The 17963-nt window shown below is 36.5% G+C and overlaps 1 protein-coding gene across 3 annotated transcripts; it reads right to left on the bottom strand.

Annotated features, from left to right (window-relative positions):
- Positions 1-2380: 2380 nt before the first annotated feature.
- On the bottom strand, positions 2381-5482 carry LOC110784410 (uncharacterized). 3 transcript variants are annotated; one of them, XM_056830187.1, is made up of 3 exons: positions 4253-5482; positions 3982-4153; positions 2381-3146 (listed from the first exon to the last, which is right to left on the bottom strand). In XM_056830187.1, exons 2-3 carry the CDS (start codon positions 4087-4089, stop codon positions 2604-2606), a joined length of 651 nt encoding a protein of 216 aa, XP_056686165.1. In that variant the 5' UTR covers positions 4090-4153; positions 4253-5482; the 3' UTR covers positions 2381-2603. The 3 variants fall into 3 exon arrangements, with proteins under 3 accessions (XP_056686165.1, XP_056686166.1, XP_056686164.1); XM_056830188.1 differs by having other exon boundaries at positions 3982-4718; positions 5120-5482; XM_056830186.1 differs by having other exon boundaries at positions 3982-5482.
- Positions 5483-17963: the final 12481 nt, after the last annotated feature.

Below are 17963 nucleotides of genomic sequence, written 5' to 3'. Positions count from 1 at the left end.
CTTTGACGTTGTCAACCGTGCACCATAAAAAGGAGGCTATAAAGGCAACACTTAGGTAATCACCTATCAAACGAAGTCTAATCTCAAGATCGCAAGATTGGGATTGTCCTCCCATAAATCGGGATGAGATGCTAAAAGTTGTACAAGGCCACTCGGAGAGCTAGAAACTGTAAAATGCATGGCCGTGCTCAGATGAATCATAGGCTATGATTATCTTTTTATTTAATCAGTTGAACTCTGAAACCGAGAAACACCTCTGGACATAATAAGGATGACAACTCTTGCCTTATGTTCAAGAGCAAGCATCGAGCGACAAAGGAATTAGGAAATGCACACTTGTCCCTAAGGACAAGTGGGGGACTGAAGGAAATAATGCCCTTGGTCCAAGTATGCATTTAATGTTAAGTCTAATAAATGCGGTTCAGTATTAATTAACAAGTTAATAATTCAGTGAGATCAAGTGAGCTGAATGCCTAGCTAGAGGCCGCTTCAGTTCAAGTGGAATTAATGATATTAATCCACAGCTTACTCTTGACTGAACCCGTAGGGTCACACAAATAATACGTAAACGGATCAAGTATTTAATGACATTAAATACTCCATCTATGGATATTCGGAAACAACGGATCTTGGTTTCAGTGGGAGCTGAGATCGTCAAAGGCAAGTAAATGAATACTCCGGAAACGATGATATTGCCGGAAACGGAAATATGGATCGTATCGGAAATATAAATATTATCCAAGTCGTAGATGTTGCCGGAAACGGAAACATGGTACGTATCGGAAAATGTTATCGGAAATGGAAATATTGCCGGAATCGGAAATATTGTCGGAAACGGAAATATTGTCAGAATCGGAAATATTATCGGAATCGAAAAATAATTCCGGAAATGGAAATATTAAATATTTGTTTGAAACGGAAATTAGTTCTGGAATCGGAAATGTTAAATATTGTTCGTATTGGAAATGAATTCCGGATTCGGGAATTTAATCGGAAGCGCATCGTACGAATTAGCATCGGACGAGACTTGCTAGACGAAGGCCCAGCACGAAGCCAGCCCCGCGCCCAGCAAGCCAAGCGCCCAACACACGGTGCCAAAGCCTCGCCAGGCCCAGCGCAAGGCCACGCATAGCAAGGTATGGCGCGCGCGCATCATGGGCTGCGAGCTGTGCAGCTCGCATGGGCCGCGAGGCTTGCGCGGGTTGTGCGGTGCTCGTGCTCGTGTGCAGTTGTGTGTGATACGAATCCTAAAGCTATTGGATTTCGTTCTATGATTAAATCCTAATCCTAGTAGATAGAATTTATTAAATAGAGTTCTAAAGGGATTCTAATTAAACTAATTGGTATTCTAATAGGATTCTAAATCCTTTTCCATGACTCTATAAATATGTGCCTAGGTTCACAAATATATATACAAGTTTTCAATTATTCAAAGTTGGTCAAGCTTAAGGCGGATCCGGACGTGCTGTGGACTTTCTACGGAGGGACGACACTTGGAGTCCTAAAGACTTGTTCTTGTTCGGTTCGGGCGCAGCTAGGGAGGGCACGCTACAAAGTGTATGCATCCTAGAATAATTATATGATTATGTGCGATTAATATGATTCCTGGCATTAAGGTTTTTCCGCATGATTTATGTTGTTCATATGTATCATAACCTAACATTATGCACGCCTATGGGTCATTTGGGTCGATATAGGTCATTTATAGCCAAAAATGACATTTTCGATCCCAAGTACCAACAAACGAACCTATTTCCATATTCTAAATGTTTTTCATGATTCATATGATTAGTTATATGATTATAAGACTCATTTCAACTTCGTTATGCACGCCTATGGGTCATTTGGGTCGCTATAAGTCATTTTTGCCCAAAAATGGCATTTTCGATCCCAACTACCAACAAACAAACTTATATGCACATTCTAAACCTTTTTCATGAGTTATATGATTAGTTATATGATAATAAGACTCATTTCAAGTTCGTTATGCACGCCAATGGGTCATTTGGGTCGATATAGGTCATTTATGGCCAAAAATGGCATTTTCGATCCCAACTACCAACACATGAACCTATTTCCATATTCTAAACGTTTTTCATGATTCATATGATTAGTTATATGTTTATGGAACTCATTTCAAGTTCTTTATGCACATTTAAGGCTCATTTGGCTCGATATAGGTCATATTTGGCCAAAAATGGCATTTTCGATCCCAAATATCAACAAATGAACCCAAAGACACTTTCTAAATCTTTTTTATGTTTCATATGCTTAGTTAAAGGTTACTAAGATTCATTTCAAGTTCTTTATGCATATTTAAGGCTCATTTGGCCCGATATAAGTCATATTTGGCCAAAAATGGCATTTTCGATCCCAAATATCAAGAAATGAATCTAAGGACACTAGTATATTTAGGTAAGCCTTCAATTATTCAACATAGTTTGTGCCTATATGACCCACAATTTCACGTTATGGCAAAAAAAAACAACCAAATTTCTATTTATAGTTCTGAACTTCTAATATTCATCCGAAAACACCAATAAATAAAAAGTGCACATTAATAAAAAAAAATGTAAATTTGATTGAAATGCTTGCCGTTAGAATCAATATGAGCACCAAAAGGAGGTCGAGTCCGTCGGCCAATTAAGCAAGACTAACGGCTTACTTAGAACAAATTCAATGGTCTGGGATTCAAGTGACATTGATTCTGGTTGAGAAAGGATGAAATAAGCAGCTTCATAGTATTTGGGATTTGGATGAGCAGTGTTTATCTGAAGATATTCTTGGAATCTGGACATAATTGATGAAGATGATGATTGGTTTTGGGCTGCTTTGCAAGTGAAGAGTTGACTATTTTCATTGGAGTTGGAGAAGATGGGTTTTACATGGAGTTCTCCTGAACCCTGATAGTGACTGACTACAGATAGGGGTAATTGAAGATGGAGTACGGAAATTAAGGATGAACAGAACTGGTTACTAAGAGCAAAAAGTTCTAAGTTCCGAGTTCGAAACCACGTACTGACCCGGATTGCGCCCACTAACGAGTTAGCTGCATTTGTTGTGGCATTCCCAGCATAAGATGCATAAGATTTGATGATGGAAGCATATATATCAACTCCTTTCAGATATTTTTCTTGGATTAGGAACTGCATGCAGCAAGAAATATGTGGCAGTTAGAAAAACAAGTTCCAGTTCAAGCCCAAGCTCAACACTGCTTGGACTTTACGACTGTAGTGGTAACAACTGCCGAGAGCATCCAGCACCATCTCTCACTGCTTCCTTATTAGCAACATACAAACTGCTGTTTCTTAATTTTGAGCTTATATTTGCAAATTACACTAGCAAATAGGGCGAGAGAATCAAATTTGAGGCAATCATATCTCTTTGGTATACATCATGAAATGTCTTAAAAGCTTGTCAATATTTTAAAGTACAGATAGAATGGTAGAAAATAATCTTTACTCTTACCATTGAACCTCGGCAAAGCATCCCAAACATAAGAAAAAAGAAGATGTAAACCTCAAGTTTAATCAGATCTTAGTAAGAAAACTATGAAACAACAGTTTTGTGATTGCAGGATTTCCAAAGAAACAGCACCCAAAGAAATGCTAAGATTACATCTATACATGAATTTCTCATAGAAATTTACAAATTATTAAGACAACATAGTTCGAAAAACCACTAAAGGGAAGATTTTCAGCTATAAGTTTTTCAGTAGAGTAATTGACTACATCAAATACTTCATTTAACAGGTCCAATATTGTTTAAGCACGCAATCCCTGATACATACAAATCAACACGCAGAAGCTATGTTTTAGGCCGAGTATGTTTATTCAAGTGAATTTTCTGGACTTCTGGCATAATTGACGCAAACCATTTATAAAAAATGACGACAACATGAACCAGTAACGTTATCTTTTAGTGACATACTACTCTGTATACTATACCACTACACCAAGATTACGATCAACAAAAACTGACCTTTGTGATCTTTTCTAGATCGTCTTTTCCTTCATCAGTTACGTCATCACCATATACAATACGTTCAGCACAGCGGCCCCCACGAGCCACAATCATTTGCATCATCATATAACCTTGTATATCCTTGGTCCACCATATATTCCCTTGGATAAAAGACAGATATGGTTGTTTCCTGTCCAAGTTCTGATATATTAGATAAGAAATTAAGAATCACAATGCGCCAAAAAGGTGAAATAAACAAACTACCAGAAGAAGCCTTTCATCAACTTACTTGGTTGCACAAAAGCTTTACGTCTATACACGTCTAAAAAGAATTAAGCATAACCTGTGTTGGGATGGACAAAACTCCAAACTAGATTGATTAATCTCAAAGAAAGAACAAAACCCTGTCAAAACCGACCTCTGTATCCATTCTGACTGGCTGCAGCAACGACAATACTGGACCACAACCATTAACCTCAGAAGATCTTACTGGCAGCAACAATGAGCACATGACTAGTTGCAACTTCAAACTCTATAGCCACTCATGCATACTAGAAACAACAAATCATAGAAGCTACAAAAGAGTCTTTAACTTTCTCAGACACACTCCTGAAGCAGAATATCCAGTCATTGGTAGAAATACTACATTAATTTTGTTTTACCAGTCCATGCTGCCAGCTAGAGGTGTTAGAAATGCACTCTACTGCTTCCACACATTGCATCTTTGATACCAACAGTAGTAAAATCAGACATTGCTAAAAAAATCATAAAAAACAAATCAGACAATCATCCAGAAAATCCACAAAAAAATAGACAATCTCAAAAAAATCAAATCAAAATGTCAAACTTAAATCATCCAAAACAATAAATAGGAGCCAAACTGTCCAAATTTCAACAACAAAAAACGCAATAAAATAGGGCAAATAATGATGAGCTGGCAAAAAACGTTATTTGAACTAATTTTTAGGGAAGAAGATGAGATTCGTACCGTCAAAGAGAATTTTGTAGACATCCAATTTCAAAGGGCGGTGAAGAATTTCAAAGAGATGTAGATATAGATTCATACCACAATTTTCTTTAAATCGATAATAATTGATAGATTGATTATTTTTCAATCAACTACTTAAAATTTTAAAATAAATCGATTAGAACATACCTGGGAATTGGGAATTGAGGTCAGTCGCCATTGTTGTTCCTGGCTTGGCCGCTGCGAGGGTGCGAGGACTTGCGAAGACCTGGGAATTGTGAATTGGGAACTGGGAACATGTAGTGTTCAAATATACTTCGTACTTGGAGACTTGGAGTGATGAAAACAATCCAGTCTTGATATTCTGAAGGTGAGATGAGGCGTCGACGTCGCCGGTGAAGATGAGCAGAGGAGTCGCCGGTGAAGTTGACCAGAGGCGTCGCCGGTGAAGTTGTTTGGGTTTAGGGGAGCAGCGAGAAAGGAGGGAGCAAAGCGTGCAGCAGTTCTAAGAGCTGCGCTTCCCACGAAGGAGGAGTGAAATTATTTAATTTTTGATTTTTTTTTAACTTTCTTTTTTTCTAAGGATGCACTTGTCAAACAAGAGCAACTTTTAAGGGGCCACTTTTGAAGATTTTTCTACTAGTGTTATGTGTTCCGGCAGGTGTGAATAAAATGATTCCAAGATCCTTAAATCATTGAATAAAAAAGCACATTATGTATTTAGACTCAATTCTAAAACATTTTAGATAAGCAAAGCCTTTTCTAATAGTCTAGAAACTACTCTTGGTTGATAGGTACGTCTAAGGACTTATTAGGTAAACCTATCTCATTTGCCACGACATAAAAGGACTCCTTACTTATATCGTTGAGTTTTACCAAAACTAACATGTACTCACAATTATTTGTGTACCTTACCCCTTTAGGATCAATAAGTAACGCCTCGCTTAGGCGGAAAACTATTACTAAGATTGATGTAAAGGTTATCCAAGTAAGTGTTATTTTGGCATGCAACCTTTTAACTCAATTTATAAATTTTGGTACTTAAGGCTCTTACTATGTTGGTTAGATTTTAAGTGAACTAAAATCCTTAATCATGCAACATAATCAAGCCATAATCTCATGCATAATTAAGACATATTTAAAGCAATAAATAACTTAAAACAAGCATAAGATACAATTGTGATCTAGTATGGCCCGACTAAAGGAAATAATGCCCTTGGTCCAAGTATGCATATAATGTTAAGTCTAATAAATGCGGTTCAGTATTAATTAACAAGTTAATAATTCAGTGAGATCAAGTGAGCTGAATGCCTAGCTAGAGGCCGCTTCAGTGCAAGTGTAATACTCCGGAAACGATGATATTGCCGGAAACGGAAATATGGATCGTATCGGAAATATAAATATTATCCAAGTCGTAGATGTTGCGGGAAACGGAAACATGGTACGTATCGGAAAATATTATTGGAAATGGAAATATTGCCGGAATCGGAAATATTGCTGGAAACGGAAATATTGTCAGAATCGGAAATATTATCGAAATCAGAAAATAATTCCGGAAACGGAAATATCAAATATTTGTTCGAAACGGAAATTAATTCCGGAATCGGAAATATTAAATATTGTTCGTATCGGAAATGAATTCCGGAATCGAGAATTTAATCGAAAGCGTATCGTACGAATTAGCATCGGACGAGGCCTGCCAGACGAAGGCCCAGCACGAAGCAGGGCCATCGCCCAGCAAGCCAAAGCGCAAACACACGCCAAGCCTCGACCAGGCCCAGCGCAAAAGCCAGGCCCAGCCGAAGCTTTGGGCGCGCATGCGGAGCAAGGGGCTGCGACAAGTGGGCCTTGCGCTGTGCGTGGGGCGTAAGGCCTGCGTGCGGTGCATTGTGCCACTCGTGTGTGTTACTCGGAATCCTAAAGCTACCGGGATTCGTCATATGATTAAATCTAATCCTAATAGATAAAGTTTGTTTAATTAGAGTCCTAGTAGGATTATAATTAAATAAATTTGTATTCTAATAGGATTATAATTCCTTTCCATAAACTCTATAAATAGGTGCCTAGGGTCACATATTTTAGACAGACAATTGAAGTATTCAAAGGTAAGATTTTGGAACAAAATCAGCCAAACACTTGTAGCCTATTAGCCGAAATTCCTAGGAACCTTAAGGGCGATTCTAGTTGATCAAGCTTAAGGCGGATCCGAACGTGCTGTGCACTATCTACGGAGGGACGACACTTGGAGTTCTAAAGACTTGTTCTTGTTCGGTTCGGGCGCAGCTAGGGAGGGCACGCTACAAAGTGTATGCATCTGAATTATGCTAAATGATTATGTGTAAATAATATGTTTCCTGGCATTAAGGTTTTCCGCATGATTTATGTTTTGTCATATGTATCATAACCTAACACCGACTTCATCTTGAAGCTTCAACTTCAAACTCCGTCTTGAAAATGGATTGGAAACTCCGTCTTGAATTTCACCATGGGAGGCGCCATTTTCTTCAAATAGGATAAGCTATAATTTAAACTAATTACAACTATTTGATGGTACGCAGACCATATTTAAATTAAAAAATTTTGGCGCATTAGACCAATTTTACATTCAAATTAATGGTACGCAGACCATATTTTCTATCCTATTTGGGCCATACTAATCACTTTCCATAACCTGCAAAACAGTACATTTACAATATACGATTCACCCATTCATTTATCAATGAATGACCCACATAGCCGGTTAGTAGAACATATTATGCATCACATAAATATTTGCAGCAATTAATCAAGGCTTCCAATAATCTACCAATTATTCAATCCTTATTAATTCAAATCAAGTTGTTTTGACCTTAAAGGAATGTAGACCTAATCAAGAGTTTATGACTAAAACGCTCCCACTTAAACCAATAAATTTACATGCTTTGCTAATTTTAAACATAAAATTGTATTTCCTAGTCTAATCGAAAACATACAAATTTAATTAAAATTTAAAGCTCATATAAATAATTATTTGAATCCTTTAATTTATTTTCAGTTTATTAAATTAATTAATTTAAATTTAATCAAGATTTTAATTTTAGTAAAATAATTAGTATAAATAAAATTTATAATAATTAAATTATTCAAAATTAAATTTCGAGAAAAAATTAAATTACGAATTTTAAATTTAAGTAAAATCGTTTTTCCAACTGAAAATTAAAATTAAATTCAAAGCGCATCAATCGGGTCAAGACGAGGCCATGGGCATGCGCCCATGCCCCGTCGAGTCCACGAGGCAGCATCGCCCCACACGAGTGACCGCACAGCAAGGCACGAGCAGCAGCCTCGCGCAAACGCAGCAAGCCAAGCCACGCTTGCGCGCAGCATTGCTTGATGGCTTCGTAGCGCAGGAGCTGCTTGGCGAGGTAGCGCTCGCTGTGCGCGAGCCATCGCTCGCTGGGCGGGCATCCCTCGCTGCCCGCGCGCGCGCCTGCCTTGCTCGCTTGCCTTGCTTCTTCGCCCATCCGGCCATGCCCATCGCAACACTTGACGCAAGGCAGGGATACTGCCTTGTGCTCGCGTGCCACTCGTCTTGCTTGCTGCAGTCGTACAGCATGGGCGGCGAGCTCCCTTGCTCGTCGTCGCATGCCCGCTCTATACAACACCCCTTAAGGGTTACACGTAGCGTCCATTGCTTTGTGCGTGCAAGATTCATGAGAGGATTATATAAAAATCAAAACTTTTTTAATTTAAATTTATAAGCAAATTAATAAATCATATTAATTTCATAAATTTAGGGCGAAAAATCGAAAATTTATTATTCAAATTAATTTCTGATTATCATGGATTCAAATCTAGGTTATAAAATTTAAAAATTTACCAAATTTAACGAATTTTATGGTTCCTTTTAATCATGGATTCCTAATTAAATTGTCAATTAATTATGAAAATCAAATCAAATTCTAAATTATTCGAATTTCAACAAATTAATTACAATTACAAATTAGGTTGTATAATTAACAATCTTAGGCATTTAAATTTGTTAAACATATATAGTAGGTCAATCAAAAATTCAAGATTTATAAACAAGAATCGCAAGTATTTAATTTAACATCTTAAAAATTATAAATTTTGTGTTCGGAAAACCAAAACCTCCGAAAAGTCATAGTTAGGCTTCGAATTTGGGAATTCTGGGTTCGACATCAAATCTTTGATATTAGTCAAAAGTTTAAAACGCCTTTAAAAGCGAAATTCACTATAAAATTATACGATTCCGACCATTATTGACTAAACTGCCGAAAATTCTGCGAACATATAATTAAATAATGGCACGAATTTGCAATTAATTTCAAAAAATCGAAATTAATCACCCCTTTAATTCATTGCAAATTTATAAAATTTAACCATGTTAACTAATTTATTATGGAATTAATTAGAGGCTCGTGATACCAGTGTTAGGTTATGATACATATAAAGCATATATATATTTCATGCGGAAAAACCATAAAGCCAGGAATCCAAATTAATTGGCACATAACAATTAGCATAATTTAGGAGATGCATAATCTTTGTAGCGTGCCCTCCCTAGCTGTTCCCGAACCGAACAAGAACAAGTTTAGGACTCCAAGTGTCGTCCCTCCGTAGATAGTCCGCAGCACGTTCGGATCCGCCTTAGATTTAATTAACTAGAATTGCACCCGAGGTTTTATGTTATTCGAATAATTTGAGGCAAATTAATGTTATTTTTAATCCTTAAAACCTATGTGAATACTTGAATAATGTCTTTATAAATTGTGAATACCATCACATATTTATAGGGTTGGAATAATGGAATTATAAGTCTACTAGGTTTCAATTAATCTAATCCTATTAGAATTAGACATTAATTAAAACTAATAAAGTTATTGTTTAATTAAACAAATAACTCTAGTAACTTTAGGAAATTAATCTTTTAATCTAATCCTAGTTGCTTAAGGATTCGATGCATGCACGAACTTCAACATACACACGCGCACGGCCCACAAGGGGCGCTGGCCATGCGCGCGCGGGCGGCTAGCATGCTTCGGCCCACAGCTGCTCGCAGCCCACGAGCTTGGGCGCGCCTGTTGCCATGCGCGCTGGGCCTGGCCTTGCGTGCTGCTTGGCTGGGCCTGGCGTGCTTTGGCTGATGCTGCGATGCCTTGCGCGTTGGGCTTGCTAGGCGCGGGCCTGGCCTTGTGCTGGGCCTTGCATCTAGCAAGCTCGTCCAATGTTTATTTCGTACGACGCGCTTCCGATTAATTTTCCGATTCCGGAATTCATTTCCGATTCGAACAATATTTAATATTCCGGGTTCCGGAATTAATTTCCGTTTTGAACAAATATTTAATATTTCCGATTCCGGAATTATTTTCCGATTCCGATAATATTTCCGATTCTGACAATATTTCCGTTTCCGGCAATATTTCCGATTCCGGTAATATTTCCATTTCCGATAATATTTTCCGATTATTTTCCGTTTCCGGCAACATCTACGACTTTGGATAATATTTATATTTCCGATACGATCCATATTTCCGTTTCCGGCAATATCATCGTTTCCGGAGTATTCATAATTTGCCTTTGACGATTTCAGCTCCCACTGGAACCGAGATCCGTCGATTCCGAATATCCATAAATGGAGTATTTAATTCCTTTAAATACTTGATCCGTTCACATACTATTTGTGTGACCCTACGGGTTCAATCAAGAGTAAGGTGTGGATTTATTAATTCCACTTGAACTGAAGCGGCCTCTAGCTAGGCATACAGTTCACTTGATCTCACTGAATTATTAACTTGTATAATTTAATTAATACTGAACCACATTTATTTGATTTAACATTGAATGCATACTTGGACCAAGGGCATTATTTCCTTCAAGAGGGAGCAGCTCATTTGTGTTTACTACAATTGGTGGATACTGCCAAGGATAAGGAGCATACAGAGATTGTTCTTCAGTCCATGGAAAGTTCTGAATCTCAGGTTCAGGCTCAAATTGATGCATTAAAATTGAAATACAAAACAGTTTTTGAAGATCCAACTACTTTGCCTCCTCAAAGAGGGGTGTTTGATAACAAAATACCTTTGTCAGTTGGTGCTAGTCCTGTTAATATCAGGCCTTATAGATACCCTGTTAAACAAAGAGATGTTATTGAACAACTCATACAAGAAATGTTGGAAAGAGGGATAATACATAAAGTTCTAGTCCTTTTGCTTCCCCTGTGGTCTTGGTTGGAAAGAAAGATGGAACTTGGAGAATGTGTGTGGATTATAGAGAACTGAACAAAAGGACTATGCTGGATAAATTTCCTATTCCTGTCATTGATGAGCTAATAGATGAGTTGGTAGGAGCAACTGTGTTTACTAAGTTGGACTTGAGAGCTGGCTACCACCAACTTAGAGTACATGAAGGGGATGTGTTTAAGACTCCATTTAAAACCCATACTGGTCACTATGAGTTTCTGGTGATGCCTTTTGGGCTAACAAACGCCCCAACATCTTTTCAAGGGTGGATGAATGATGTTTTTAGACCTCTGCTAAGGAAGTGTGTGCTGGTGTTCTTTGATGATATATTGGTATACAACAGTAACATTATAGAACATTTGAAACACTTGGAGGAAGTCTTCAAACTGATGCAACACAATCTGATGGCAGCAAAGGATAGCAAGTGCATATCTGCTACCGACAAAGTGGAGTATTTACGTCATTTTATCTCTGCTAAGGGGGTGGAAACAGATCCTAAGAAAATTTCTGCCATATCTAGCTGGACAGTTCCTACTTCAGTCAAAGATTTGAGAAGTTTTTTGGGATTAGCTGGGTATTACAGAAAGTTTGTGAGACATTATGTTGTCATTAGCAAGGAATTGACTAATTTATTGGAAAAAGGGGTGTTTTCTTGGAATGACAATGCTCATTTAGCTTTTGAAAAATTGAAAGAAGCTTTGACTTCAGCTCCTGTTTTGGCAGTTCCTGATTTTTCTAAACCTTTTGTTCTAGAAACAGATGCATCAAAAACTGGAATAGGAGCTGTTCTCATGCAGGATAATCACCCACTTGCTTTCATAAGTAGATCTTTGGGTCCCAAATGGAAGAGGCTACCTGTTTATGAAAAGGAGTTATTGGCTATTGTCTTTGCTGTACAGAAATGGGAGAAATATTTGATTGCTGGTCACTTCATCATCAGAACAGATCAAAAGAGTTTAAAGTGGTTACTGCAGCAGAAGATTTCTACCCCTTTCCAGCAATTTTGGTTGTCAAAGTTGATGGGTTTTGATTATGACATACAGTATAAGAGTGGTAAGGAGAATGTAGCTGCTGATGCTTTATCTAGGGTACAAAGAGATGAAGTATTATGCATGGATATATCTTTAGTCTCTTCAGATTTACATGATCAAATTAAGAGTAGTTATGCTGCTGATAACAATATTCTTAATATTGTCACTCAGTTACAACAAGGGCAATCTGTTGCTTACTACAAGCTATAAGATGGGTTGCTACATAAAAATACAATATTGGTAATTGGCCTTGATGAGAATCTAAGAAGCAAACTTTTGAATTGGCATCATGCCTCACCTGAATGTGGGCATTCTGGTAGAGACATTACCTTGAAGAAACTGAAGACTTTGTTTTCATGGAGAGGAATGACAAAGGATGTCAGACAGTATGTAAGAAAATGTCCCACTTGTCAACTTTCTAAGTATGACACTTCTGCAAAGCCTGGGTTATTACAACCTTTACCAATTCCTGAAGAAGTTTGGGTAGACATTTCAATGGACTTTGTTGGAGGATTTCCTAAATCCAATGGAAAAGAAGTTATTTTTGTTGTAGTTGACAGGCTGAGTAAATATGCCCATTTTGTTGCCTTGTCACATCCCTATTCTGATGTTGAGGTTGCCCAAGCCTACCTTGATCACATATTTAAACTACATGGCTGGCCAAAGAGTATTGTAAGTGATAGAGATGCCATTTTCTTAAGCCAATTATGGAAAGGGCTATTCTCTTTGCATGGTACTGAGTTCCTCCTATCCTCTGCTTATCACCCTGAAACTGATGGCCAAACTGAAATGTTTAACAGGTATTTGGAGACCTCTCTTAGGTGTATTTGTGGGGAGAAACCCAAGGAGTGGAGTTTATGGTTGCCCATGGCTGAATGGTGGTATAATACTCATTTTCAGTCTGCTATCCAACTCACCCCTTATGAAGTGGTGTATAATCAAACTCCACCAGTATACCTACCTTATCTTGCTGGCGATTCTCCCATTGAGGTGGTAGACAGAAGTTTACAAAGAAGAGAACAGATGCTTGCACTCATCAAGTTCTACTTAACTAGGGCTCAATCAAGAATGAAATCACAAGCTGACAAGCATAGGTCCGACAGATCTTTTAATGCTGGTGATTGGGTGTTTCTCAGGTTGCAACCTTCTAGACAGAATACAGTGCAACACAGAAGTAATCAAAAATTGGCTCCTAAGTATTTTGGTCCATTTCAGGTGGATACCAAAATTGGGAAGGTTGCCTATAAACTCAAGTTGCCTAGTCATAGCAAGATCTATAATGTATTTCATGTGTCTCAACTTAAGAAGTTTCATGGCACTTTACCAGTGGCTACTCAAGTTCCTATTTGGCTACAAGGCCGAGAAGAAGATCTTCTTATTCAACCTGAAGCTATATTAGACACAAGCGTGATGCAATTCCAGAACAAATATCAAGTTCAGTACCTAGTACAATGCCAACACAGTCCACTTCATGAGGCTAGTTGGGAAAGAGCCAAAGATTTTGTTCATAGATTTCCTTCTTTTCCTGTTCCATAATTGTTGCTAAGACTTGAGACAAGTCTTCTTTAAGGGGGTGGTATGATAAGGTCCATTAGCTTATATTTGACTTATCATGTTGACTTTCAGTTTTGGAGTGAAATTCTGTTATAACAGAATTTCTAAATGATTTCTTTTCTGTTATCTCCTCTCATTGCTTAAGCTGTTTTGTGAGATTAGTTTCTCTCTTTCTCATTAGCTTATAAATAGATTACAAGTTCCTGTATTCATTTCTCATTCAGAAAATTAATAAAATCTTCTTCCTTCTCTTTTCTCGATCTCTTTCTTAGTTGCTGTTAGCTTCTGCTATGGTTTGAGTTCTTCAAACTCAAACTATTTATTCTTTACAGTTTAAGGGTTGTCCTGACTGTAACAGAGGGAGTATTGTTTTATGTTGTTCAGATCATGCAGGCAACGTCTTCGATCCCCCTGCGCATATTGCATGGTGTAAAAATTTAAATTTATGCTTACAACGATTTAGAATCTAGTTGTACATTAATTGTTTTACATAATATAGAGGGAAATTTATTTCTTCCTCTCTGATAATGAAAATTTATAATTTAAGTACATTGCAAAACTTCTTCGGTCCAATAATTTTTTCCCTACTACTATCTATATTCTTTGAAGATGTATCCACTTTATATTTTGCCCAGTTACTTGACGATTTACCCATTTGAAATCCCGTGTACTCTTCTATTCTATAAAATTCCTCATTTTTTCATTATGTGCCCGCGGTCTCCAATACACTACTTTAACCAACAATATCTTTAATTTTCCATTAGTAAAAAAAGATTATAAAAATTTGATATTTGAAAAATATATATTGAAACAAATCCAATAAGACTCACAAGTCAGTATTTTTATCTAATATTTAAACTACCAATTAAGTCAAACTATTTTAATATTTGACCACATGAATAATAAACGTGAAGAACATTATGGAACATAAGAAGTAGTATAAAGTAATTGAGTACATTTCAAAGAGAGGAGATAGTGTTTACATAAAGAAAAACAAGCATTGATTCTATTCTATTTCGATTGATTAATTAATTGGTGTTTAACTCTAAAAATGAAGAAATTGCGTTAGAAGTTTTATATGTGCTTCGTACGAAGTATTATGTATTCCTCCTGTTAATAATAATTTTCCGCCTTACTGTAACAACACATAGAAATAAATAAACTTATAAATAGAGAGAATGTGAAAGTGGGTACTATTGAATGCTCCCTATCATATTGTTAATTGATACACTTATCTAAGTTTCAAAAAATAAAACCAAAACGTACTTACAGTTAATTTCTTTTTAAGGTTAAAAGAAATATTACTAATAATAAGAATAAGAAATAGACTTATTCTTAAAGTATTTACACAATTACCGAAATGAGAATTTTTCCAAGTGACTTCAGTATGATACGGTCGATAATGGGAAGTGTATCTTTTAATTAAATATGACCGATCATGGAAATGTGTATTTTAATTAAATACGACCGATAATGGAAAGTGTATCTTTTAATTAAATACGACCGATAATGGAAATTGTATCTTTTAATTAAATATGGCCGATAGTATGGCTCTGTTCTGTTCGACTTATTTTGACTTATTTCAGACAAGGTAAGTTCGGTTAAGTTCAGATATGTTCAGATAAGTTCATATAATATAAGTTCAGCAAAAATAATTTTTTTTCCAGGCATTTTCACACACAAATAAGTTTATTTCAGAAAAAATATTTTTTTTTCAGATAAAATAAGTTCAAATAAATTCAGTTAAGTTCAGATAGATTCAGTCCAAATAAGTGCATAAGAAGTGTATATATATTTTTTTAATATGGATGGGGTATTTGGAATCATGAGAATCTTGACAATCATTTCCTTTATTATTTGTTGTTACCCTTCGATATTTTATTTAGGGGATGCTCGTTAATTTTTTTCGCATTTCATGGTAACAAAAATTAAAACAATATTACGTTTGCACGTAAAACTTGTTTATAATGTAATAGATGATTACCCCTCAAAAAATGTTGATCGAATTACTTTATAAATCGACTTTTGTTGTCGATAGTAATTTAATTGTTTCTCGATCAAACATGGAAGAAGTGGCACTTATGTAGTTATGTTCTCATCTATTCATCTTACACTGATGTTAGATAACATAATATGATTTACTTGTACGACCTCCATTTTTGACGTTATACTTCATTAATACATAGCTAAGAAAGTGTTGGAAAAGGCGAGTGAGTATACAATAACAAGATTAGAAAATAATTATAAATGTTGAGAAGGTTTGACAATATCTATTGAATATGTAGAGCCTTTAAATAGGCTAAGATAGGTTACAATGTTACAGAATCATGCTAGATATTAACTACTATGAGAAGATAAATATTGACTAAGTATTATACAGAAAGATAAATACATATACTAAGTCGATAACAAAATGGCGTTTCGGAGAAGACCCATGTGGGGCACCTTTTGGGAACTATTAACAAATGTGGTTAATTAAATCTTATATTCTACACGCCCTCGCAAGACGGACGATCTGTTGAGTCGATATCGTTTTGATGATGACAAACTAAAGTAATCAACTAACGTGGTTTTCAAGTTGTATGTGTGCAAGGATCATTAATGAATAGTTGTGCCCAACTGGAAGTTGATGATTGTGAGAGCTGGAATTGCAGCGCAGTTCCTAAGGATGAACTCTAGAGAAGCTGTGAGTTATAATGTTCATGCGGAAGTACTGAAATCCAGATGAGCTAGAGGAATTCGGAACGAGAAGCAGCTGTTCCTGAGGAGCACTTGTTCCTCAGGATCAACCATTGTTCCTGAGGAGCAATTGTTCCCGAGGAACAACCAATATGAGGAGCACTTGTTCCCGAGGAACAACCAACATGTGGAGCACTTGTTCTTGAGGAACAACCAACATGCGGAGCAACATGAAACATGAAGACAAGAAACAAGAGTTTATTTTCTAGGATTCATGTGAGTATGTGGAAACGTGAAAGGTAATGGAACAAGGTATCAAAAGGAACTCGTGAAACTCGTGTCAGTGAAACTCGTGTCTAGGAACTTGGTCTGCATCCTAAATATAACGTTAGTATGCATTACTCTAATTGTTTGTAAGTTTAGAATATAAACGTGATTTAAGATGGTTTATTTAAGAGTTTTAATTTGATTAAAAGTCTTTAATAAATAGGTAATTGACTACGTCTAGGAATCTTAATAAGATAAATATGTTTTATATTTTGGAATTAATTAATTCATTTATTAGAGTCTTATTAATTTGGGTATCTTGGAATTAATTAATTAATTAATTAATTAGAGTCCTATTAATTTGGGTATCCTAGGTAGTCAAATATTAATTTACGTTCATTAGTAGATTAATTAGGTAGGTTCCTATTAACTTGGGAATCCTATGAAATCACTTAATAAATCACGTTTAATATAACTAACATATTAGTTATTGATTTTAGGATCATGCCTATAAACTAGGATGCATTACTTGGTATTTGTTTGTTCCCCAAGGATAATCACATTATACTCCACGTTCATATATCACTTTCAACAGTTAGTGGGTTAGTGGTTGTGCTTGTTTCCCAAGTAAAAAATCATGGAGTAGTGGCCAAGGCATTCTTGAGTGCTATAAAAAGATGCATCATCATTCATTCTAAAGTGTCTGACTCTAGCAGTCTTTCCAGTATGTCTGGTTTAAGAGGAAAAATGTTTTAAAAGAAATATGTTTTGTATTCCACGTTCTTGAGTCAGTCTATTATTTCCAAGTTCCTATGAGTTCCTTGTTCCTCATTGTTTTTTCACGTGATACTAATCAATTATCAATCATATATATAATGAGAGTTGGTCAAGGGTTGAGTGAGCTTTTGTAAAGGGGCATTGGTCAAGGGTTTGAGTGAATTCTTGTATCAAGTTTTGGGCAGGAACTTGAGTGAGTTCCTGATGTGTATGGAGTAGGAACTTGAGTGAGTTCATGTTGTATTTGGGTAGGCTTTCAGTGAAGTCTTAAGAGAGAAACATGGAGGCTTTGAGTGAAGCAAAAGAGTCAAGAGAGACTTCTAGGAAAGTCATTGAGAGCGTAGTTGTTTGAGGAACTGAAGGAAATATGTCCTTCACCCAAGGTGCATTAAGTCTAATACCAAGGTTCAGATTAATTGCGAACAATTAATTCAGTGAGATCAAGTGATCGGAACAGCTAGCTGGAGCAATGCTTCCGATCAG

This window comes from Spinacia oleracea, chromosome 5, assembly GCF_020520425.1.
Source record: "Spinacia oleracea cultivar Varoflay chromosome 5, BTI_SOV_V1, whole genome shotgun sequence".
Taxonomy (NCBI): domain Eukaryota; kingdom Viridiplantae; phylum Streptophyta; class Magnoliopsida; order Caryophyllales; family Amaranthaceae; genus Spinacia; species Spinacia oleracea.
Note: the sequence above shows the minus strand (reverse complement) of the source record. Positions and strands in the feature narration are given on the sequence as shown.

Bases quoted from the DNA above. Each gene is read 5' to 3' on its own strand.
- LOC110784410 (XM_056830186.1), bottom strand. From the start codon at position 4,089: ATGATGATGCAAATGATTGTGGCTCGTGGGGGCCGCTGTGCTGAACGT. The intron at 3,147-3,981 runs GTCAGTTTTTGT...TGCTGCATGCAG, and splicing joins ATCTAGAAAAGATCACAAAG to TTCCTAATCCAAGAAAAATA.